Source organism: Dendrobium catenatum, unplaced genomic scaffold, assembly GCF_001605985.2.
Source record: "Dendrobium catenatum unplaced genomic scaffold, ASM160598v2 fragScaff_scaffold_743, whole genome shotgun sequence".
Classification (NCBI taxonomy): Eukaryota; Viridiplantae; Streptophyta; class Magnoliopsida; order Asparagales; family Orchidaceae; genus Dendrobium; species Dendrobium catenatum.
This window is the reverse complement of record NW_021319205.1, coordinates 4,688,128-4,712,108: the sequence shown is the minus strand read 5'-3', so window position 1 is coordinate 4,712,108 and position 23,981 is coordinate 4,688,128. Positions and strand designations below refer to the sequence as shown.

General features: G+C 37.2%; 1 protein-coding gene across 1 annotated transcript; it reads left to right on the top strand.

Moving 5' to 3' along the window:
* The first annotated feature begins 2,047 nt into the window (after positions 1-2,047).
* Positions 2,048-23,185, top strand: LOC110093297 (zinc finger protein VAR3, chloroplastic). Its single transcript, XM_020818135.2, has 6 exons — positions 2,048-2,610; positions 2,797-2,914; positions 3,121-3,476; positions 22,060-22,176; positions 22,269-22,367; positions 22,457-23,185. Exons 1-6 carry the CDS (start codon positions 2,180-2,182, stop codon positions 22,746-22,748), a joined length of 1,413 nt encoding a protein of 470 aa, XP_020673794.1. The 5' UTR covers positions 2,048-2,179; the 3' UTR covers positions 22,749-23,185.
* Positions 23,186-23,981: the final 796 nt, after the last annotated feature.

The window sequence follows — 23,981 nt, the reverse complement described above, 5'->3', positions numbered from 1 at the left end:
CCTTCATCTTACAGAAATGGGATCCTAAGTTTCAACCTAAAAGGGACGAGTCTGCGGCCATTCCTCTATGGATCAAAATCGTCAACCTCCCTCTTGCCCTCTGGACCCCGTCAGGTATTTCCAAAATCGCAAGTTACATTGGTATTCCCCTCTATGTTGACACTCTCACTGCCAAAAGAACGAGGCTCACTTTCGCGCGTGTTTGTGTGGAAGTGGATAAAAATTCGGTTTTAGCTGATGAGATCCCTATTGAAATTGATGGGCTGGATATAAATTTGAAGGTCGTTTATGATTGTTTAGATATATTTGATTTAAATTATTATTTTACATCTAATTATTTAATTTATATTATCATTAAGTCAAAATAAAAAGTTATACTTTTTTTAATAAAAATATATTTTTGATATTTAAATATTTATTATAAAAAAAAAGAAATATAAAACATTTTAATTTTGGACTATACATATTATATTTATTTAAAAATAGTTATATTTTAGTTTAAATAATTTTTTAAGCAATAAATTTTTTAATAATAATTAAAATGTAATACAAAACTATTTAATGAGAAAACAATTATAATATATATATTATCATTAAGTTAAAATCATGATTTTTAAAACTAGATCAGACCAGCAGGTTAAAACTGGAGACCGGCTAACCGTTCTATTTAAATCTGAAAATCAGAGCAACAGCTGATCAATAAAAAATCTACCAAATCGCCGACTGAACTGCAAAACCGATAAACCAGTCGTATTTGAAAGAACCATCGGATTCAAAACATGCATAATTTCATATGTTGATTGTGGAATGAAGGGCTGAAATCATTTAGGATGTTTGGACCCTATAAGTGTATAACACTAAGCTCTGCTCATGCCTCCTAATTTCTACTTCATTCTTCTATAACCAGCCATGATTTTCGTTTGTTTCCCCTTATGCTAGTTGCGATATGCGGGAAGATTTCTTATGATTGAAATTCTCATTTTCTTAAGAAACTGCCATAGAAAAAGTATTTTCAAGCATTTCCACCCTTTTTCAATATTACTTGTAAGGGATGAAACATGTATTATTTATTTTGAAGTTATTTGAAAGTTCACAAAAAATTTTATCGGATGTAATATGAAGCTTGATGCAAATTTTCATATATAGAATTTCCAGGTATTCGAATAAAATAATTTTGAAATCGATCTAGAATCTTATGATTTTTTTTTTTGTGACAAACTTATCGTTGACATATGTGACTCGTTGAGATAAGTCAAACAATATCAAAAATATGTTGACCTAAATTCAAATGGATCAAGATCAAGTACTATGAAACATCGTTGAAGCTTCGTGATGCCTTTAGAAGATGGTCTAAGATTTGCATGATTATAGTTGATACACGCTCACCATCTTTAATAAGAATGTTGTTCGTCATCACTCATCATTGATTATGTCATTGCCAACAATGATGATGTCGTTGTCATCTATAACTACAATATAAACTATTGACACAAGACAAACACACATAGTTATCAACAATGCCCGAAACCTATTGTCGCCAACATTATCGACCTTCACCATCGCCAAAAAAGTCGAAACCTATAGTCACAACTAAAGTTCCACTCGTCTTCACTACGTATGTCCACTCCTGAGCTGGCCACCAAGACTAATACTTGACCTATTTATCAAAAATGTTGATACCTTTCTTCTTGATCATTACTCTCACATCCTATTAAAAAGACGAGCAATTATATCTTATTGATAACTCTTGAAGCATCAAGACTCTTCTACTTATTTTATAGAAATACGAGCTTAGCTTGGGGCAGTTTTTTTGCTGCTTTCTAAAATAATTTTCTGTTGCAAAAATTTATTGAAATAAAATCTTTGTACTAGAAAATTATTTTAAAAAATAATAAAAAATTATTCCAAATGAAGTCTTAAAATGGCAATTAAATTTTATTTCTTAACCCAAATAATAGTAAACCAAATACAGGCAATTAATAGAAACAGTAATTTTTCTAATAACAATAATATTTTACATACATAACATAAACATCTACTAAACAAAACCAGCAATCCCAAATCCCAATCCTTCGTTTCCTCTATCCAAAACCCTCCTTCCCCAAAACCCTAGGAGGTGGCCATCGCCTTCTAGATTGTCACTCTGAATTCGCTTCCTTTCCTCTACCATTTTGCCCTTATGGCCTCCTCCAGGTTCTTCCACCTCAGCTCCGCCTTTCTCCGCTTACGCCGGAAGTCAAACCGATTTGCCCTATCTGCGCTGCCTCTCCCCCTTTCCCCGTCCCCCCCTCACCGTCTTTTTCACTCGGGACGATTCCCTGCTCTTCAAATTCGTCGGCTTCAGTTCTTCTTCTCCACCTCAGCGGCCGCTTTGGATAGCGTAGAGGCGGCCACTTCTGCTCATCCTTGGCCTGAATGGGGCCAATTCGTGGAAAAGATAAGGAGCAAAGGATACTTTGAGATTGTCGCTTCCGAGGCTGTAGATGATGAAGGGGAGGCTTTAACTGTTTGTAGAACTCCTGCTTTGGGGGATAAAGGGATTGCCTTGGATATCAATAGGCTGAAAAACGCTTGCCTTAAGTTTGCAAGAGAGAGATTTGATATTTTGAGGTTGCTATCGTTCTCTTTTTAATGTTCTTTTGTTTTGTCAAGATGTAGCATTTAAACTGTTATGCAGATTAAATGTTAGTAAAATTAGGATACTTTTTTTCAGGTGTTTTGTAGTCCTCTCGAAGAAATCTGATTTCTCATGTTCAGTTTCAACTTACTATTTTCCTGAATCACTTTGCTATTCAGGTCTCTGCCTAAGGAAGACATTAGAGCTATTGTTGAGTGTGGATGTCCCAATATTTTCAGAAAATCTGTTAATTCTGCAAAAAGGTTGAGAGCATTTCTGAGGCTTGATGAAGCGGATGTATGCTTTTATGCTCTCTTTATTGCTTTTAACTTAGGCTATTTCGATTGCTTACCTCTAAAAATGAACTATCTTTCCAGTTTTTTTCTTCTAGCTTTCTTGTTTTCTTATTCACTGAGGATTTTTTGTAAATGGTGCCAAATATGAAGTGCAAGAGCTGCATAGTCTGTTGGAAATCAATACGTCTTTATTTTTTGTTGTTGTAGGTATGCTGTGCTTGCAATCTTCGTGCATCTTGTGATAGAGCCTATAAAACTGTGCATGAAGAAGAAGGAGCTCGCACAGTGGATATTATGCGTGTCTTATTAAGCTATGCTGTCAATCCAGCTGCTCTTTTAGGTGGAGAGAATTCTCCTGTGAAGGTTCAAGTTCAGGACTCTGCCCGCAAGCTTCTTTCAGAATTTACTAATTTAAGTGACACAATCATTGATCCAGCACTTCCAAAGCCCATTCTAAATATTATTACTCAGAAGGAAGCATCTAGTCAATTAAAGACAACCACCAACAAAAAGAAGAATACTCAAGATGTTGAAATGAAGAAGGGGGACTGGCTATGCCCTAAGTAAGTTTTTTATAATACATTTACTGTCTATTACTTATACAGTTATACTTTTTATGCATTTTGGAATCCTTTTGTTTGTACATTAGGACAAAGCTAGCACTGTTGAGGTCCCGAAATTCATATATTACTGGCTTGATGCCTGCTTAATCTCAATACCCAACTTTGTAGGAAATTTACTTAGTTTATTTATAAATTATGTATAATTTGTGATGCTGATGCGAATGTGAGCAATAATGATGAGAGAGAGAGAGAGAGAGTATATATACATATATATAAGAGAGATAAAGAACAAAGTGAGCAATAATGATGAGAGAAATAAGAGAGGTTTCAGTCTAGGGTAGGAGGAAGACTTGCTTGGTTGCTATTGCAAAGGGGCCAAATCACTCTCTTTAAGAGCACCGAAGAGAGATATACGATGAACCCAGGAGGCCAGGACAAATAAATTTAGCGCAACACAAATATAGTATGTAATAATATGACATTCACGACAATGATAACTCCAAAAATTATATGGTTTGCTCAAGAGCGAGTGAGTGACATACATTTATTGGGCATGGAGTTATAAATGATCTACTTTCAACGTATATAGAGTACAAAAAAGAGTATTAAACATATTTCAACTATCCACAGGAAACTGATGGACCAACCGATCTGATTGGGAAGAAATTAGGAAGTTTCTTAATCAAAAGAGAGTTGTTTAAGAAGGTTTTTAATCAAAGGGGAATTGTTTAGAAAAAAATTTAATTATAATTGGGAGGGAATTATTTAGGGCAAGATATCTAATTTGAATTCAAATATTAAAGAAAATTATTTAGGAAAAGAGGCTGATTTAGGAGAGAATTAGGGGAGCCTATTTAAGGTTAGCAATCGGGTGATTTTTTTATTATGTTTTGAGATTGCTTAAATTAGAATTTCTTAGGTTGTGAGGGCTCTAGCCGCCGGCCAGAGATTTGGGAGAGCCGGATCTTTCTCTCCAAATGAAGATCCAACTGTATCTTGTTATTTTCTTTCATATATCTTGCAATAAAAATAGTATTGGTGTGTTATTCTTCCTAATTTTTTATTGATGTTCACTAATTTCGAGGAAATTGTATCCAGTTCCTATCAAATTGGTATTAGAGTGACATCCTTGGCTGAAATTGAGGCATTTCTTTGCCAATTTCGGCTATGTTTTCCCCTCCAAAGTGCTGATTTCTGCTGTTTGAAGATTAGAATTACTGTTTTTTGCGGTTTGGAGCCTTGATTCAGGTACTTATGGCGGGAATCCTGTCGCGGGATGAAAGGGAGGGAGAGATCGGAATATTGAAATATGAAATTTTAGATCTTCAAACTCAATTTTTATATTTTAAAAGTCAAATTTTAGCTGTCTATGACAAGATCAATGAGAATTTTTTCATCTTGGAGGAGAAGTTGAAGAAGTGACTCGAGGGCCAACCCAAGACGGCGCCGTCGGAGGCGAGGGAAGCCGCCAACAACCAAGGAAGTGAGGAAAACCCTAATTCGATAAGGCAAAAGGAAGATCAGTAGGTGGAGATTTTGGAGAGAGAAGAGAGAATGTCTCCCCTAGAGCCTATTCTTAGGGAGGTGTCGGGTAGAGGATATGGGAGGAGGCGAGAGGGGGTCGGGTTTGAACAAATGGGTGTTGAATTTGAGAGGAGTGGGGCTCAATTTGAAAGGAGAAGAGCTGGTTATGATCCAAAGGGTGCAGAATTTGATAGAGATGTTGGGGTTTTGATGAAAGGTTTGGGTACGAGCTTAGAAGAGATGATTGAGACACTTGGAGGGAACCACCCCCTTGGGGATTAGGAAATTATGGAGGAAACAGGGGAAACGAATGAGATCCGAGGGTGAGGAAGCTGAAAATACCTTATTTTTGAGAGAGATGATGCACATGGGTGTACACATGTTGAAAAGGTATTTTGCTGTCAATAGGTTGACTGAGTTGGAGAGAATGACGATGGTCGAGATGTGCTTGGAGAGGAAAGCGTTAGCATGGTACCGATGGAGGGATACGAGGTGACCCATACTTACCTGGAGGGAGTTTAAGGATTGCTTGTTTGAACACTTTATAACCAGTAGAGAAGGAGACTTCTATGAGCAGTTCTTTGCCCTGATGTAGGAGGGGATAATGGTGGAGTACCGTGAGCAGTTTGAGCACTTGACTAGCCGGTTGGATCAACTTTCGGAGACTATACTGGAGGGGAACTTTATGAAAAGGCTATGACTTGAGATTTGAATGACATTTAGAGTGATGAGGCATTGTGATTTGGGAGAGGCTATGGAGCTAGCCTAGTTAGTGGAGGATCATAGACACCTGGAGAGAGGGGCTGGAGGCAGCAGCTCAGGAGGTTCATTCAGGATGACCACCACCTTTTTGGCTTCTAAGGAGCCGACATCGAGTATTCTTAAGGAGATTCCAAAGGAGAACACTGTAGGAGGGAGACTTGGGGAAAACTTCAAGAAGCCCACAGAAATTGAGTTATAGGAAAGAGGGTGATAGAGCTGTGTTTCAGATGTGAGGAGAGGTATACACCAGAGTATAGGTGTAAGGATCAAACTCTTCAGGATTTCACCATTTGTGATGACAAGGATTTGGGGAAGGATCAAAGGAGTACTCTTTCCACCTTGCGGACAAAGTGGGTCTTTGGAAGGGGAGTATTGATGAACTGGCCTATCTGATTGGGAGGGAATTAGGAAGTTTCCTAATCAAGAGGGAGCTGTTTAAGAAGGTTTATAATCAAATTTTGATTATTTAAGAAAGTTTTAATTATGATTGAGAGCGAATTATTTAGAGCAAGAGATTTAATTTGAATTCAAACATGAGAGGGAATTATTTAGGTAAAGGGAGCTGATTTAGGAGGGAATAAGGGAAGTCTATTTAAGGCTAACAATAAAGTGATTTTAGGATTATATTTTGAGTATGCTGAAATTAGTAGTTCTTAATTTGTGAGGGATCTAGCCGCCGGCTAAGAATTTGGGAGAGCCGGATCTTCCTCTCCAATTGAAGATCATTTTGTATATTGCTATTTTCTTTCATCTATCTTGCAATAAAAGTAGTTTTGGTGTGTTCTTATTCCTAATTTTTTATTGCTCTTCATTGATTTCGAGGAAATTGTATCCACTTCCTATCAAAAAGTAACAAGGAGGGTGGAGAACATCTCATTTCGATTGATAAAGTCAAAGAGGAGTACATTTTAATTCCTATTTCACCAAATCTCTAAAAATAAAGAAGCATTACTAGTACTCTCATCATAACCCTAAACCACTGAACTTGAGATCCTTGATCCCTCATTTCTAATGCTAGCTCATTTCCATGCGTGCTACTTTGTTTGAAGAACAACGATTCCAAAGCCCTTTGTAGCCATTCACCAAAAAAAAAAACCTTTGATTAATCCTTCTTTTCACTCGATTGTTCTCTAGGCGGTTGTATTATCAATTGCATCTTAACTAGTGATTGATACAACACAAACAAAAAAAAAAAGGAAACGGGGGAGGGGCATATCTAAATGATGGGGACATCAACTCATGGAAGGTCTATCAGAGGCGTGGCCGCCGATCTACGGCCACGATCAAGTCTTTGTATTTATGAGTCCTTTTTGTTATTTCATTATTTATGTATTTTCTATTTGCGTAGTGTTATTTTGGTCTTTCCGTTTGTACCCATTTAATGGGAAGTGTCATGTATGAGCCCAAAGGGTAATTTGGTCTTTTATTTCTTTGAGTCAATTGTACTTGGCTATATATAGCCTTTGCTTATTATTTCATGGTTAATGAATGATTGCTTATTAAAATTTCTTCTCGCATGAGTTTTGAGAGAGCTTGAGAATTCTAATGGAGACTGGAGAGAGTTCCCTAGGAGAGGGAGATCGTGCAATACCCACCAACCTAGATAGGTCGGGTTCATGGTTCTGTACTCATATCTTTTCTTTCTTCATCCTCCAATCCACCGTCACAAAGCCACCGGATTTTCTTTTCCCCTCCACCTAGCCGAACTCCCTCCCCTACCTCCTAACCCCCACGGCCAAATCTCCACCCAACCCCCCTAAAGCCGCCGGCCACTACTCCAAATCCGCCGGCCACCTCCACTTCATCATCTCCTAGAAGTTTCCTAATTTAGGTTGGGTCAAATTTGGAAGAAGTTGAAATTCAAATTCAATTGATTTGAAATTCAAAAACTTTCCTAATTTACTAATTCTATTTTAGGAAAGTTCTTTAATGCACTCCTATTTAAATTTTGATTGAGAGAGGATTTGATTAAAACTTTCCTATCTCATGAATTTAAATTAAGAAGCTTCATTAACTCCCCAAATCTCCTCCCTTCTCTCCTTAACCCCCCCCCTGCTTGGATTAGGAATTATTTTCTAAACCTCCAACTTTGCTCTAGGAAACTATTTCAAATTCCCTTGATCTTTGCTGACCGAATTTTCCTAAGTCTCAATTTGCTAATTTATTTCCTAAACTCAAGTATTTAACCTAGGAAATAAATCCCCTCTCCCATCCCCTTGCACCGCCGGCCCCCTCTCTCTTTCCAAACCGCCTCTCTCTCTCTCTCCCTCCCAAACCGCCTCCATCTCTCCCTCTTAATTACTTCAAGTGAGATTATTACATTAGTTTTCTCCCTCCAATTCCCACCCTCTTCTAAAATCTGAAATTTTCTCTCAGATTTTGGGATCAAAATCTGAAACTATTTTCAGGTTTTGGTCAAGAGCCTTGAAGTTTATTTCCCTCCACTAGCAAGAGAAACTTCTTTCTCTTTGCCACAACTTACGAGGCATATCAAGGGCTAAGGAGATTCTATTTTCAATCATCCATGAATGGCGGATCCGGAGACTGATTATGGTTTAACTTGGGACGAAGACGGCTTCATCGACATCCTACGATCAACCTTCTTCGACGTGAATCCAAGGATTGATCACACCGTCGAAGACTATTTGGAGCGAATTGTAGATACCTTGGTGGAAGCTATCGACGAACACTTCGAAGGCATCGAGTGGAGTATCTCCACCTCTCCTTGACAAAGGTTTCTCTTCCTCCTTGCATCTTATCTCTTTTAGTCTAACTCCTCTTGAATTGATTGCAGTCACGACGGACTCCCCCGCATTGCTCTTGCTTAAGCTTAGTAATCGTAGGATTTGAGTGCACCTCTTTGCTTTCTAATTCTCATTGTTAGACTAGGGATTATTTTGAAAGCTACTACTACTCATTGTATTGTTTTCTATTTATTTTGGAAGTTTTCAAAGCTCTCACCATGTGATTTAGCCTAAACGGATAACCACTAATTGTTTTGATTCATTGTTTGAATTCGCTAATAGTTTTGTTCTAGAATTATTCTAATCATGAGTTGTGCACAGTCCATATGAGTTAAAAGTGCATCTCATTTACGTATTCCTGCATCACTAAAGAACCCTTAAGATTTAGGATTTGGTGTAATCTACGACCATTCCTTCTCTTTATATCAAATCACCTATACCATCAAGGAACAAAATGGATAATCATGCCAATCCTTAAATCACCCAGTTCTCTTTCTCACACAAAGCCGCTGAGGGCATCAGTAGTTGTATAAATTAATCAAATTGAAGCATTACCAAAACCTGAGAACATTTATTATCTTGTTTAGCACTTTGGTTGGATTATGCTCAATGTAGATCTTCTTCTCTGAAATGTTATCATCTTTTAACCTTTTTGTCCAAAAGCATTGCAATATGCTTGGTTTTCTCATGACACATCTAGCCTTTGGTTAAGTGAATAACATTCCTACTGTCACATAAAATCATTGAATTGTCTTGTTGCAGGCCCAAGTCTTAAATTAAACCTCTTGTTAAGCAAGCTCTTTAATAGCTTCAGCAAATGTCATTGGCTTTGCCTTTATAGTGGACAAAACAATCATTGGACGAAAACAAGTTTTCCAAAGGATGGAACACCCAAAGAGATTTAAGACTCTACAAGTTTCCTCTATTAAGATTACTAATGTAGTCAGAATAAAAAACTTCCACATCAGTGCAATCAAATCTATCCCTACCATACATCAAGCTATACCTTGTAGTGTGTCTGAGTTGGCACAATATATATCTCACTGCCTCCCTAGAATCCCAATCAAGCTGGTTCATGAATTTTCTAACAACCATGACATCATATGAAATATCCAAATGCCTTCACACCATAGTATGCATAATACTTCCAACTACACTAGCATAAGACTATAGTAATATACTCTTTTAGTGATTGATGAAAATTTGCCAAACAAATAAAAATGACTATCTAATGGAGAAGTAATAGGCATTGTGCAAAACGATTTTTAACAAATTTTCAATATATCTCTATTGTGTGGGAAATAAACTGTTATGTTTGCCTTTTTCTTACTACCTAAATTTCCAATATTTTTTAATAGTATCAAGATTTTCATATCACATGTTATTCTTATGTTAATTTTCAATGTTTGGGTTTGTGACATTGCATTTAGCTACAATCAAAATAACATCAGCATGCAAGAGTAGATTTACAGAGGATCTATATACAAGCTGCTTCTGTTACACATAATTGTCAAATGAGCTTCTATTAAACCCATTTATGATCGTTAAACTATCAAATTTTTGCTACAGGGTGGCAGGGTGCTTTTGTTCATGCATGGACTTCTTCAATAGACACACATGATCTTTTATATTTTCTTGAACCATGATGGTTGTTAAATGTGAATCTCCTTATTTAAATCACCATGGAGAAAAATTGTTTTCAGATTCAATTTTTCGAACACCAATTCCTAGGCTACAATCACTGCTAACAAAAAATATATATATCTAGTTGTGCTTAACTAAACAAAAGAAACCTTTAAGTCAACATCTTCTAGCTATAGCTATATGCAACAAATCACATTTTGCATCTTATATTATCGTTACCTTGAGTTCCTTGTTTGTGCTTGAAGATTCATTTACAACTAATAACTATTTTACTAATAATGTGTCAAACTAAATCTAAAGTTTCATTCTTTTGCAATAATTCTAACTCTTCTATTATCCATGTGATCCATTACTTTCATTCTCTTTCATCGTTGACTTCCTTAAAAAAGTGAATGGCTCTTGCCAATAGACTCTGTAATGCCCAAACCATTTGCAATGATATTATAACAAAAGGAATACTCATAACTATAACTACGAGGTCATTAAAGTCCTTGTCAACTAGGTTAAAATTCTAATAGGCACAAGGGATTTGCTAGTGCCCTCCCTAGTCTTCACCTGTGGAAAATTATGACCAATTTGCCCTTTATGAAAGAGGTTCATAGTTTAACACAAAGGATGCCCTTGAAATGTGTAATAAATTGGCTTGTTATTAAAAGGAATAGGTAATACTGAAATTGTGCTGTCTCTAAATAATGTAGAAGACCACTCATCGGTGTGATCTTATCTATAGAAACAAATATTTCTATCTTGTTCTTGGATTTGATTGATTGGCGTCCCGAATCCCCCATAAGACAATTTTTCGAGCTCACCCATAAATAAGAACTTTTATTTGGTCCGGTCACAGGACGTAGCTTTACGTTCGGCCGCCAGTAGAATCGCGCCACGCGTTCTCACTATTTACCGCGCGTCCCAACAACCCGACCCGGAACGGACCCAGGATGGCTCGGTATTTCTCGATTTTGCTAGGTATTGCTTGGTATTACTCGGTATTGTTATGTATTGGTCGATTTTGCTCGGCAATAACCAATACCGAGCAATACCGAGCAAATAACGAGTAATACCGAGTTGTACCGAGTTTTTCTAGGTATTGGTACAACTCGGTATTGCTAGGTATTGGTCGATTTTGCTTGGCAATAACCAATACCGAGCAAATACCGAGCAATATCGAGCAAATATCGAGTAATACCGAGTTGTACCGAGTTTTTCTTGGTATTGGTACAACTCGGTATTGGTATTCTAGAAAAACTCGGTACAACTCGGTATTTGCTCGGTATTGGTCTTCACAGAGCGGCATTTCTCGTTATTGTCATGCAATACCCAGCAACACCGAACAATACCGAGCAATACCTCGCAATACGCGAACATAGCATTCCCGGGTTCCGGTCCGGGTCAAGTCGTCGGGCCGCGCGGTAGAGAGTAAGAGCACGTGGCGACATGTTATTGGCAGCCGAACGTAGCTCTACGTCCGGTCAGAGAACGCAATAATTGTTCCATAAATAAGGGGTGGTGGTGGTATAAACTACTAAAATCCTAATGAATTCTCTTATCCACCACGCTTAATGAGTGGGTGATACAACATTTAAAATGGTGAGTGACTAACATCATAGATTATTTATTGAAGAGGCCTTGTAATCTTTTTTTTCTTGTAGTTCATCTCCCAAAATCAGAAGTTGAAGTTACTCAAAAAGGGCATGTCAATTGCACAACAATCTCCTTTTGTAGATAGGAAAGCGGCTTTTTGATCCATATTGAGTTCTGATTAGAGTTGAACATAAGCCCATTTTTTTGGGGAGGCAAAGGGGGTCTTGTTTTTGTCAGAATGGGATTATACACTGAGAATCAAGAGGAATGAAAAATTTTCAAGCGTGGATGGATTTAAAATAATTGTATTAATGGTCAAAAAGGCTGGAAAAAATTATTCTTAGATTGTCAAAAAACTTGAAAGTGATTTTGTTAAACCGGTCCCTAGTGGACTGGTCTAATTACAACTGGTCCCTAAGTGACCAGTTCGGTTTTACTATAGAAGGGGTGGCGGCAAGGAGAGAGAGAGAGAGAGAGAGAGAGAGAGAGAGAGAGAGGAGTGGGGTCCACCAATACTTCAAATTCAATCTCCTTGGAGGGAAAGGAGGGGGCAGCAAGGGCTCCTTAATCGTTTGGCTTGATTAATTAATTATATGCTTTAAGTATGATGAGGAAATTAGGGTTAGGGTTATGTTTGATTATTGTTTCACTTGGAGTTCTCTTTGGTTTCTTGGGCTCTAGATTCATCGTCTAAAGATTGGGAGAGAACGATCCTCCTCTCGAATTGAGGATCAATTGTATCTTTGCTTTGTGCTTGCTTTGATTTGATTCCTATAATACAATCTACTGTTTTGGATTATTTTCACCAAAGTTCTTGAGTTTTTCTCATTGTTTTTATCAATTATTGTTAGGTTTGCTTGCGAACTGAAGTATTTCCCATTATGATTACTTGCGAACTCAAGTATTTCCTATCAGATTTTCATGTTTTCCATCATGAATCTTCACATAAATTCTCAAGTCAATAAATGGTGCTAGAGGGGATATACAAGAGGCCGTATTCAAACATGATAGCAAACATGAACAAATGAGATTTATGGCACAACTAAGAGGGGGTGAATTGATTATTTTTAAATTTGGTAAAATAAAAATTTTCTTTGAAAAGTTAGATGAAAAAAAAATATATATTTCAAATATAATTGTCATGTACATCATGTAAATTCAAGATCTTTTCTTTTTTATTATTATCAAAATGTTGATTTTCATAAATTGATTAAAATATTTCCCAAGTAAATTTATTGATTGTTTTACCACAAACCATCAACCCACCCTTTAGAGTAGATGGAATTTATTTCCACAAGATATCATAGTAAATGCAAGAGCTAAGGTACATGAAATTAATATTAAGGGAAAATAACTACAAATATACATATCATGGGTTGGCTACATATCGGCCTATGTCCATTTCCTAAGTTTCCTTGAGATTTTTTACTATTCTCTTATTTGTGGATGCAAGGCTGAGAAGCTTCTTTCTTTAATGAGCAATGGAAAAACTCACAACACTATTAATTGAAAGCGAGATGCACGCTACTCATAGCACAATTTATCGGGTAACTCACATTCACTTCTTGACATGAAACTGGCCATTCCTAGCTCAATCCGTTAGGTAATCAACCTTTTGCAAGATCACTTAAGATCTCTCTCTCATGAACAACAAAGAAAGCCCTTAAAGCTAAATATACAAGTTTGAGGATTGCATGGTTTAAAGGAAGAAGATGACTTTGGTATGGGGATCACTTGCTCTCTCTCTTAGGGTTATTATAAAAGTTCTATTTTTTGCTACTAGCCATGTTCCCTATATTGTATCAACAATAATCATCAACCTTCTAATCAATTAAATTCTCAATTAACGTTGATTTAAATTACAGTTGATATTACAATATAATTCAGATTGAATGATACGATCAATTCAAAGCCTAATGGTGGCCATACAAGTTTGAGGATTGCATGGTTTAAAGGAAGAAGATGACTTTGGTATGGGGATCACTTGCTCTCTCTCTTAGGGTTATTATAAAAGTTCTATTTTTTGCTACTAGCCATGTTCCCTATATTGTATCAGCAATAATCATCAACCTTCTAATCAATTAAATTCTCAATTAACATTGATTTAAATTACTGTTGATCGTACAATATAATTCAGATTGAATGATACGATCAATTCAAAGCCTAATGGTGGCCTATGATATAATTATATTTTTAATTAAAAATTAATTTGAGAATAAATTATACAATACAATATATATTATATAGTATAATATACATTGTAAAATATGATTAGTTTAAAATAAAAAGTTATAATTAATGTAAATTAATCCTACCAATTTAATTTAAGATTAAGTCACATCGTAAAACATGATAAATGTTCTACTGTATCATCCTATGACCAATGTCCATTAATCATACAATTACTTAATTAATTAAGTTGTTTGATTTATTTAAATTGATATTGAGCCTAATTGTATGGCCCAATCTTTTAACGAATAGTACGATTAGTAACAGATTTTTCAATTTGGTTTATTTCTTGATTTAGATATTTTGTATTTTTAATTTAATGTGTGCAAGTGATCTTAGCTACCCCAACACTTGAAAATATAAGAATTCGAGACTCAATACATAGATATAATATTTTTGCACTTTAAGCTTAATCTTGATGGCAATTTGCCTAACTAGAGCTGATTGGGCCATTGACTTCACTTGAGTATTAAATGTGCTTGAGAGTTTTTTTTTTTTTCAATTTTTACTTACAAATTTAAGTTTGACCTGAAATTATTTGTATCACGCCTGCGGTGACCTTAATCAAGAATGTTATCTCATAATATAATATTTATCTCATATATGAATGTGATAATAATTGTATGACGTGTGTTTTTTGTGGCAAATAAAGAGAATTTTAAATATGGAGAAAGGTCAAACTACAAAAAAAGATACTGTATGAAAATATGTAATATTGACAAATGAAGGTGATAATAATTGTATGGTGTGTATTTTTTTGTGACAAATGAAGGGAATTATAAATTACGAGATGATGTTGATGAATGAAATAAGGCTTCTTTAACATTTGATGATGATGATGATTACTATTAGGAGGATTGATTTAATTTCTAACCAAATAAATATACTTTAGAAAAGGGTTATAATATTTTAAATCTTGAGTGGTTGAGGTATTGATTACTTGAACATAAACATCATTTTGGATTTTTTTATTATCATGATGATTTATCTTTCTATTTAATAGTATTTATATTAATATATATTTTTGTTTATAAAATTTAATATTTTTGGGCTATGTTTTAAATGATGCGCATCGTGTACTATATGTTATGGCTCCACGAAAAATTTTGCGCAATGGTGTGCCATTCACCTTTAACAAGTATGAATTGACAACATAATTATGGGGACAAGCCTTAATGATTGGTGTGTCATTAATATATGTGCCTGTGTTGATGCGCACACATGATAAGGCTTTTCCACATCATCTTCCTTGCACTCTTACTCTGCCTTATTAAAGATCTTAGTCAGGCAATTGAGAGGAAGAACAATAATAAAGGCGACATGCATCCTACCAAGAAGAAAGGAAAGTGAAATTTATTGAGAACAAGTGGAATTGATGAGGACATCGTCATCAATTTCGACACATGTACCATCAGGAGACGCCGGAGATCGACGTCCACGATCATGAGTTTTATTTTAAGTCATTTTATTTAGTAGTTTATTTTATTTTTCAGTTCTTCCGTTTTTGCCCTTATGGGTATTTTAGTCGCTATTGTAGCCCAAGGGACATTTTAGTCTTTTATTTTCTTTGTCATTTGGTGGCCTATATATATGGCCATTTTCTCATGTAATAGATGTTTTGATGAAATGAAAATTTACTTTGTGTTCTCTTTATGAGTGCATCCCTCTCCCAAATCTCTTAGTGAGTTTTGGGAAGAGCTAGATCTCTTTGTGAGTTCTAGACCGTCTTCCAATTTTCTTTGTGATCAATTAGTGTGAGAATTCAAGGAGAATCCATCCGGATTGTGTTCTTTCTTAAGCTTCCTCCCCACCCCACTTTCCACCAAGCAATTCCGCCTCCCCACCCTGTCCAACCGCCGGCCAACTGCAGCCTAGTCACCGGCCGGCCTGCAGCCTTGCCGCCTCCTTCCCCTAGTCCTTTCAGGCCGCCGACCACCCAGCCGTCGTCCCCCACTGGCCAGCCAACCTCCACCGTGGCCACCCCTTGCCTCCCTCCTCTAGCCGCCGACCCCTCCCCTCCTTTGAATTTCAAATTTGAAATTCAACAGTTTTTATGAGTCATTGATTGTTTCCTAAATTGTTTCCCTAATTCATGCAATCAATTTAATTGGATTTTAATTTCAAATTTGAAATTTGTAATCAATCCAATTGATTGTTTTTAATTTAGGAATCTACTCCCTTTTAAAACTGAAGTTTTATTTCAGATTTTATGAAATTATGAAATTCTGAAATTAAAACTTGTGGTCCCCACCTCACTAAAACTCCCCACCTCCCTCTTCTCTATGTTGGCCGGTCCCCTTAATGGCCTCCTCTCTCTCTCTCCTAATCACCTTAATAGCTCCACAAATTCAGCCCAAATTTTCTCCCCATTGCCGCCCCTCTCTCCCTCCTTGGATTAATTTGAAATTCAAATTAAATCCCTCTCCTAAACCACTAAAATCTGAATTTTATTTCATATTTCTTGCATTTGCCTCTTAGCCCCACCATAGCCGACTCCCCCCCCCCTCTTCTCCTCTTTTGCTTCAACAAGTGGTCGGCTCAAGGGCTCAAGAAGAGAGTTCTCCACTTCCATGGACGGCCGATCCCGACATCGACCACGGCTTCGTCTTTGATGATCAAGGAAGAAAGGATAAGACGTTGGATTCTCATTAGTCATCCCATGGACTACCCGCCACCGGCTACCACTCCAACGGACTACACTTTGTGCGCCATTTGTCTCCTAGTGGCATCGGTCGGTTGCTCTCAATCTTCCTCCATTAAAAGTGCACCAACAAGAGAGTGAGTGAGAGACCCAAGGTGAAAAGTTATATTTGTTAATTGTGGATTATTGTTTCTCTCCATAACATTACTATCTAATTCTATGTTGTCAATTTGATATTGTCCCATTAATCTAGTTGTAACCACATGCCTTACTTAATTTCGACTTGATAATTCCGAGAACTTAATCTGGGTAAGCATTAATTCTATAACTAGCAAATCTTTAACAATCTTATATTAAAATCCCCAAGCAGTTCTTGTTTCCATGCATTACGTTTCACATCAGGAATTGAAAGTGTTCTGATAAAGATTAAGGGTGCGTTTGGGACGGCTGCAATTGTCCGTAAAGTAGGTTGTGAAGTTGGTGTATAGGAATCTGTTTTTTGAAGTTGTTGTACATAAATCATTATATTTTGTTTGGATAGTACAACTGTCAAACTGCTGTGCTGCACTTGTATACAAACAAATTATCATACTACCCTTATATATATTAAGATGAAAAAAATTTGTATAAATGTAATTTTTTTTCTTTTCATGTACATAACACAAACTTATAATTTTAAATTAAAATTTTTTCTTTTCATGTACATAACACAAACTTATAATTTTAAATTAAAATTTTAAATCACTCAAACCTTAACAATAGAACCAGCCCTACTCTGGCTAACACATTTATGCTCCTCAAAGTGTTCATTTGTGTCTTTCCATGAAGCCGGACCACTCAAGCTGAGACATTCCATGAAGAGCTTTCCAGGATTAGCTCTGCAATTGAACCTGAGACCATCACCATGGAGATTTACACCATGCTCCACCATCGAAGAAGATTTCTGAATCTTCCCTAACCTCTTATCTCCTGCAGCAGGCGTGGGAGGGAATTTCTTGGCGGAAAGCTCGATCTCAGAGTAGAGAGCGACAGTGGAGGAAGCGAATCGCTCCATCTTGCGAACGGTGCCATCCATGCCGCGAGAGAGAAAGCCGAGAGCCGAGGGGTCGATTCGGCCGACGAGTAAGTCAGAGTACACATGTTCGAAGCCTTGGAGAGCGGGTAGAGAGCAGCGACGACCTAGGCGGGAAGCAACGACGTTGACGCGGTTCAGTTCGTCGAGCTTCTCGGCGACGACGACGGCGAGGAGGTGGTTTTCGTGAGGGGAGATGAGAGAGAGAACGGCGAGGGCGAGGAGGTGGTTTAGTTGTCGAACGGGGCATTTGCGACATTTTTGTGCTTCGAAACCGCAGAAAGCAGCGGACCGCGGGAGGCAGGGAAAGGTCGCGCGAAGCGGGGATGGGCCGCAGAAAGTTTTCCAACGTAGGTCTGCCGCAATGTCCCAAACATCCCTTTAACAATTTTTTATAAAGCACAGCAACAGTAAAGCCGTCCCAAACGGACCCTAAGCAAGAACCTCTTCTTACTCTTTTTCACTAAACAACCTATATTATGATCATTGCTAGACCATATGACATGATAGAGGAAAATGTTAGAAACTTCATCCCAAATTCTTCCCGTAGAAGTAAAAGTAGGATTTTAAATGGAAGAAGATGGTTGTTGTTGTGGAAAATGATTAAACATTAGATTCATTAAAATCTATCCAACTCCTACCTTTCCTTGATAAAATGTTGAAGACCAAAAGCAGAGTACACTTCATCCTAACAAGTGCATGAGGAACTTTTCATCTTGTGAATCCAATTGAAGTAGGAGGTGGTCAATGTCATCTATCAACTTAGGGAGTCAAAGTAATCTAATCTCGACAAATATGTTCATAAAACTGGGTCTCAAGATGACTTCTCACCCATATCCTTGCCTGCTCAAATAGATTTAGAAGGACTTCAAGGTATAGATTGATCCATAGTGTTATCTGCTCTTTGCGCTTAGTCATGAGTACATTAACATTATAATGTATGAAATGATCTCTCTTGATATCTATCATATTATCTTTAGGAACCCATTTTTTTGTCGGATTGACATGCTACCTTCTACCTAAGAGTACAATTATGCTATCTCCACAAGGGTGGTGTGAGGTAAACTGTCAGTGGGAGCAAGAATAATTAGCCTATGGATATAGTGGTGGTTAGTTCGGTGAATAGGACTATAATTGCATGCAAGTGCTTCATTCTACTTGTTGTTTGACTGGAGAAGCTCGACAAGAATGCCTAAATCAAGCCTTGAGGAGGATCTGAGAAGGAATCAAAGGGAGATATAAAAGGCATTGACCCTAGTAATTATGAATTGAGACTTGATATTATAGTAGCTAATAAATTCTACCAAGAGGTTTTTTGAGAGCCGAGAGTGATAACTCTATCAAGATTTGTCACACATGAGGTCAGACTTGTCTCGATATATATATATATATATAATAAAAAAAAAGCAAGTTGTTGATGTTCTTGACAAAAGTGTCAAAATCCCAAATAATTAATCATGAAATTCACTGATTGTGTCGGTGCTAAAGAAAGATGCTGGTCGGAGAATGCGTGTGGATTATTAGGCACTTCATAAAATCACGATGAAGATTCGATGCCCCACTTCCCACAGTGGATGACTTGTTGAACCATTTGAAGCATGCCTCGGATCTTCATGAAGATAGATTTAAAAACATGCCACCATTCAGGGGTGTGCTTTTTTAGTTCAAACAAAAAAATTGGGCTTTAGCGGCGTCTAGAGATTTGGGAGAGATCGATCCTCCTCTCGAATTGAGGATCAATTGTATCTTTGCTAATTTCCTTGCATCTACTAGTAAAATACAAGTTTTTCCTACGATTTTCTCTCAGTTTTCTACATTTTTTCCACTGTTTTCACTGTTCTCCTGCTCCGGACAGCAGTATTTTGTGGAGATTTGCTGTAAAGGTGAATAGGAAATACTTGATTTCAAGTATTTCCTATCACTATAGTCAACGCCTTTATCCTCCTCTCCCATCTTGAAGAGTCGCACAACTCAAGCTGCTACTCTCAACGTTCTAAGTTGTTGGATAAGTTTGGTAGTTGAAAATTGTAAATCGAGAATGATGGCTATTCAAAGATGGAATGTCGGAATTGCAGAAGGCAAAACAACCTAAAAACCCAAACTTAAAACCATTGATTTTTGGCTATTTAGTTTATTACTATAACGGAAACTATAAAAGTCAGCTGAGCTAAACTATATTGTTGTTTGATTTGGTTTGATTATTTATGATAGTTTGGTTAGCTTGTTTGTTAAGGATTGTTTGATTGGCTTAATTATTTGTATTTTAGATCCAAAATTAATTGGTTTAATGACTTCATCAACCAAACCCACCCAAATCGAATGTACCTCTACTACCACCAAGTCTGAGTTCATGAGAGGATACAGGGAAGATTGCCTTTTAGACAAAAAGGGATATTTGAGTGGATGACAATGCCCATTTGGTGACGTGTGTGTATCTCATGAAGGACTTTCTTTGACCATACATGGATGAGTTTGTGATCATCTTCTTTGATGACATTCTCATCTTCAATCGAACATGGGAGCATCATGGACATATGAGTGATGTTTTAAACCTCATAAAAGAAAGTAATTTCTTCTTGAACCTAAAGAAATACAACTTCGGGTAAAAGATCTTATTGTACATAGGCTTCTAAGTTGTTGAGAAGGAGATCAAGATCAACCCTATGAAAATAAAAGTTATTAAGGATTGACCTTAGCCAATGGGCGTGACGAACGTACGAAACTTTTTGCGAGTATGCTAGGACTCAGGGAAGTTTATACATAACTTTTTAGGCCAACAAGAAATTCTCCAGGGAGAAGAAACATTAGAGCATGTTTCTTCTTTTAAAAAAGAGGATAAGCAAAGTGCCTGCTCTAGCCTTGCCAGGTTTGAAGTACCATTTGGTGCTGGGAATATGGTCATAGACATTTATTTACCATTTTTTTGATGTTAGAATGGAAATATATAACATATTATTTAGAGTTGCTATAAGGTGGTAAGAAGAATTGCCTGATGCAAGATAAAGTGCTACATAAACTTCACCAAGAATTGAATTATTGGCGACATTTTTTATTCATTAAAGAAAAAATTTATTCAGACCAAAAATCACTTTAGTACCTCCAAACTCAATCAAAGTTGCAACCAGCACAGCACATGAAGTGAATGGTATATTTACAAATTTGTATCAATTCAATTTAGCCATCCGATATAAGAAGATAATGCAAAACTAAATGGGTAATATGCTTTTATGACATTCAATGATTTAGTCAGCAGTAATGCATCTATGTTCTTCCTGCTATGAGGAGTTTGTTGACTTGTACAAGGTTGATGAAGTCTTTTGAGAGCTTTTGAATAACACTTGAGAGGATCTACCGTAAAAAAATGACTTTCTACAAAAGGAGTCAATTATGTGCTCCTAGAGATAATGATTGGGCGAAGTGAATCAGAGAAGCACATGCTTTGAAGGTAGTTGGATAATTTAGGGTGATTAAGATGCTTTAGTATATGCAAAGGTACATCTACCGGTCAAGAATGCATCTTGGCATGGCTAGATTCCTAAAGTGCTGTTTACACCACCACATCTCAAAATCTTCCAATAGGAATGATCATATTCTTCCATGTCATTGCCAACTAGATCATGGAAGAGCTTTTTTTATGGACTTCTCGGCAGATTGTCATCAACTTACAGTGGTCATAATTAAATCTTACTTGTGGTGTGGGTCAAATGGTTAGCCTGAGCGGAATATTGGTATAACACTTCATATCATACATCAGCACATATAACACTATTTAAAATTTTGTATGGGAGGGATCCACCTCATCTGATACATTATGGGCATGACAACACGCCAGTGTGATCAATAGAGCAATACCTCAGAGAAAGGGATTGTATTTTGACATAATTGAAGGAGCATGTAAGGAGACAAGGGGATCATGGTGGTGTTGATTAAGTGGAAAGATTTACTGTAGTATGAGGCTAGGGCTGTCAAAACTGGGTTGAAACTGACCCGGGTACATACAGGTGGGCGTGAAAATTTTTGGGAAAGATGTAAGGGGTATTTTTTTGGGATTTGGGCCTTTTATGGGGGGAGATTATGGATAGTTAGATTTTATATTATGTTTTGATTTTCTGCAGTAGTTTTTGTGAGGCATTTGGGTTCCTTGTAGCTACTAGGAATTGTGTGAGAGACGATTCACCTATCGGATACGAATAATAAATCAGCTTGTATCATTGTCTTATTTTGCGTGAAAATTAGTAAAATAGCTCTCTTGGTATTATTTCTGGATCTATTTGGAGTAAGTTATTTTTTATATTGTTGTGTTCTGTTTTGATTATCCAACCCTATCACAACACACTGAGATTGATCCAAAATTATTAGAGTAAAGCTCTGATCCTTATTTTTCAGTTGCAATTTCCTCAATTTTGCTCGGAATGTTCGCTGTCTGGAGTGCAAAGTAGATGGACCAAACAAAGTTGATAGCGATGCTATGAAAATGAAGCCAGGAGATTGGAGCTGCCCAAAGTAAATATTCTTATCTAGCTTTTGTTTTACCCATCCATTCAGATAGTTAACTATTAAGCAAGTTTGGTTGATCATTTCTATCTTCTTACCAGGTGCAACTTCATGAATTTCGCTCGCAACAGAAAGTGCTTCCGCTGTCTGGAAGAACGGCCCAAGAGAGATCTAAACCCTGGAGATTGGGAATGCCCTGAGTATGACCTCAAAACTTCTATGTCCATCTTTCAACTTTCTCCATCCTTTGCATTTTCTCATGTTGATAATTTTATGCATACTGGTTCAGATGCGACTTCCTGAACTTCAGTAGAAACCAGGTCTGTCGGCGGTGTAACCGGGATCGGCCCGGTGAGGGAGGCTCTGAATCTAAAGATCATATCTGGAGGAAACCAGGAAATTCCAGAGAGATCAAAGATTTTATGTTTGGGGAGAGTGAAGAAGAAAAGACTGACAGTGAGGATGATATAGCCAGAGAAGAAGACCACGACGACAATGATGACGATGTATGGCCACACGCCCCTGCAAAAAGGAACCTCGCTTCTGCCAGAAAGAGAAATATCATGAAGAATGATGGCTAATGAGAAATTATTATGTGTGGAGACTGGATGCAGAACGTCGTTCATAGATCAACTAGAATGCTCTGCGTTAGCGGTACTGAGTGGTACCGAGCCATGATACCAAGTGCCCGGGTAACGTGGCACATTTTGGTTGGTCTTCGGATGACGTTCGACGTCCGCACAAAATAATTAATCTTGGCTAACAATGCTGTGATATTTTTGAAAGCCTTCTCTTGTTATCTGCTGATTCATGGGCGAAAGCTTTTGCATCTTTGTTGCTGTGTTCAACCTTTACCTTTGCTTCTATAGCAACATTTTCATGATGAATTGGTGAATCTTTATCAGAATCAATGAAGATTTCCTTTTGCATGAATGTAATGGCTGAAGCCCCAGATGATTATTTTCCCTTGTGATCAAAATGAGCGAGATTAATGTAATGTATTTGCTGATGTTTCTTATGATTTTCTGATGACAATCATGTTAAGACTTGATTTTGTCATGAAAAAATAATGATAATTAGAAATATTAAACAGTTGGCTACTAGATTTTATTCATTGAAATATTTCTGTAAGAAATCATAATAATAAATTTTGATTTATTATTTCTCTTTGTATTTGATTCTTTGTTCCTTAATAATAACATTTTTACAATAGAGTTTTAATAAGACCAAGCCCTACCATTCTATTTAGGGGTGTCAATTTTTGACATGACTTGAAAAAATCAAGCTTTGGGTTGACCTGTTTGTGAAATGGGTCATGTTCAGCCGTTCAGGATTTTATTTTTAACCTGTTTGAAGAACGGGTCTAGTTTGAGTTTGAATTTTTGACATGTTTGAAGAATAGAATGGGTTGGGTTCGTGTTGTCCAGACAACTCGGAGCTAACCCGTTTTGACTCGGGTTCGTGATCATGCCAGCACTGTCCAGTCCGTCAGGCCGTTGTGTTAGTCGCTCAAGCCGCGGCTCTACCTCGCCATGTTGCCAATGCCGTAGCCTCACAGACCGGGCTAGGGTTAGACCACGCAAGCTGCTTTGCCTCGACTAGTCGACCTTGCCCAGCAGTCAAGCCCTACGCTGCTGCACCTGTGTGAGTTGTGACTCAACGATTGCGCCCGCGAGTTCACGGGTTGGGTCAGGTCAACCCGGCGAACCGTGCCAATCTGGTCCAAGTTGGAAATCCTGACCCATTTAGACAACATGTTGGATTTGGGCAACCTATTTACACCAAGGTCGACTCGGGTTGGACCCAAATCCGAC

Excerpts from the sequence above, each read along its gene's own strand:
- LOC110093297 (XM_020818135.2), top strand. The coding sequence starts at position 2,180 with ATGGCCTCCTCCAGGTTCTTCCACCTCAGCTCCGCCTTTCTCCGCTTA. Across the intron at positions 2,915-3,120 it reads TGAGGCTTGATGAAGCGGAT|GTATGCTGTGCTTGCAATCT; the intron begins GTATGCTTTTAT and ends TTGTTGTTGTAG. Across the intron at positions 3,477-22,059 it reads GGGGACTGGCTATGCCCTAA|TTGCAATTTCCTCAATTTTG; the intron begins GTAAGTTTTTTA and ends CTTATTTTTCAG.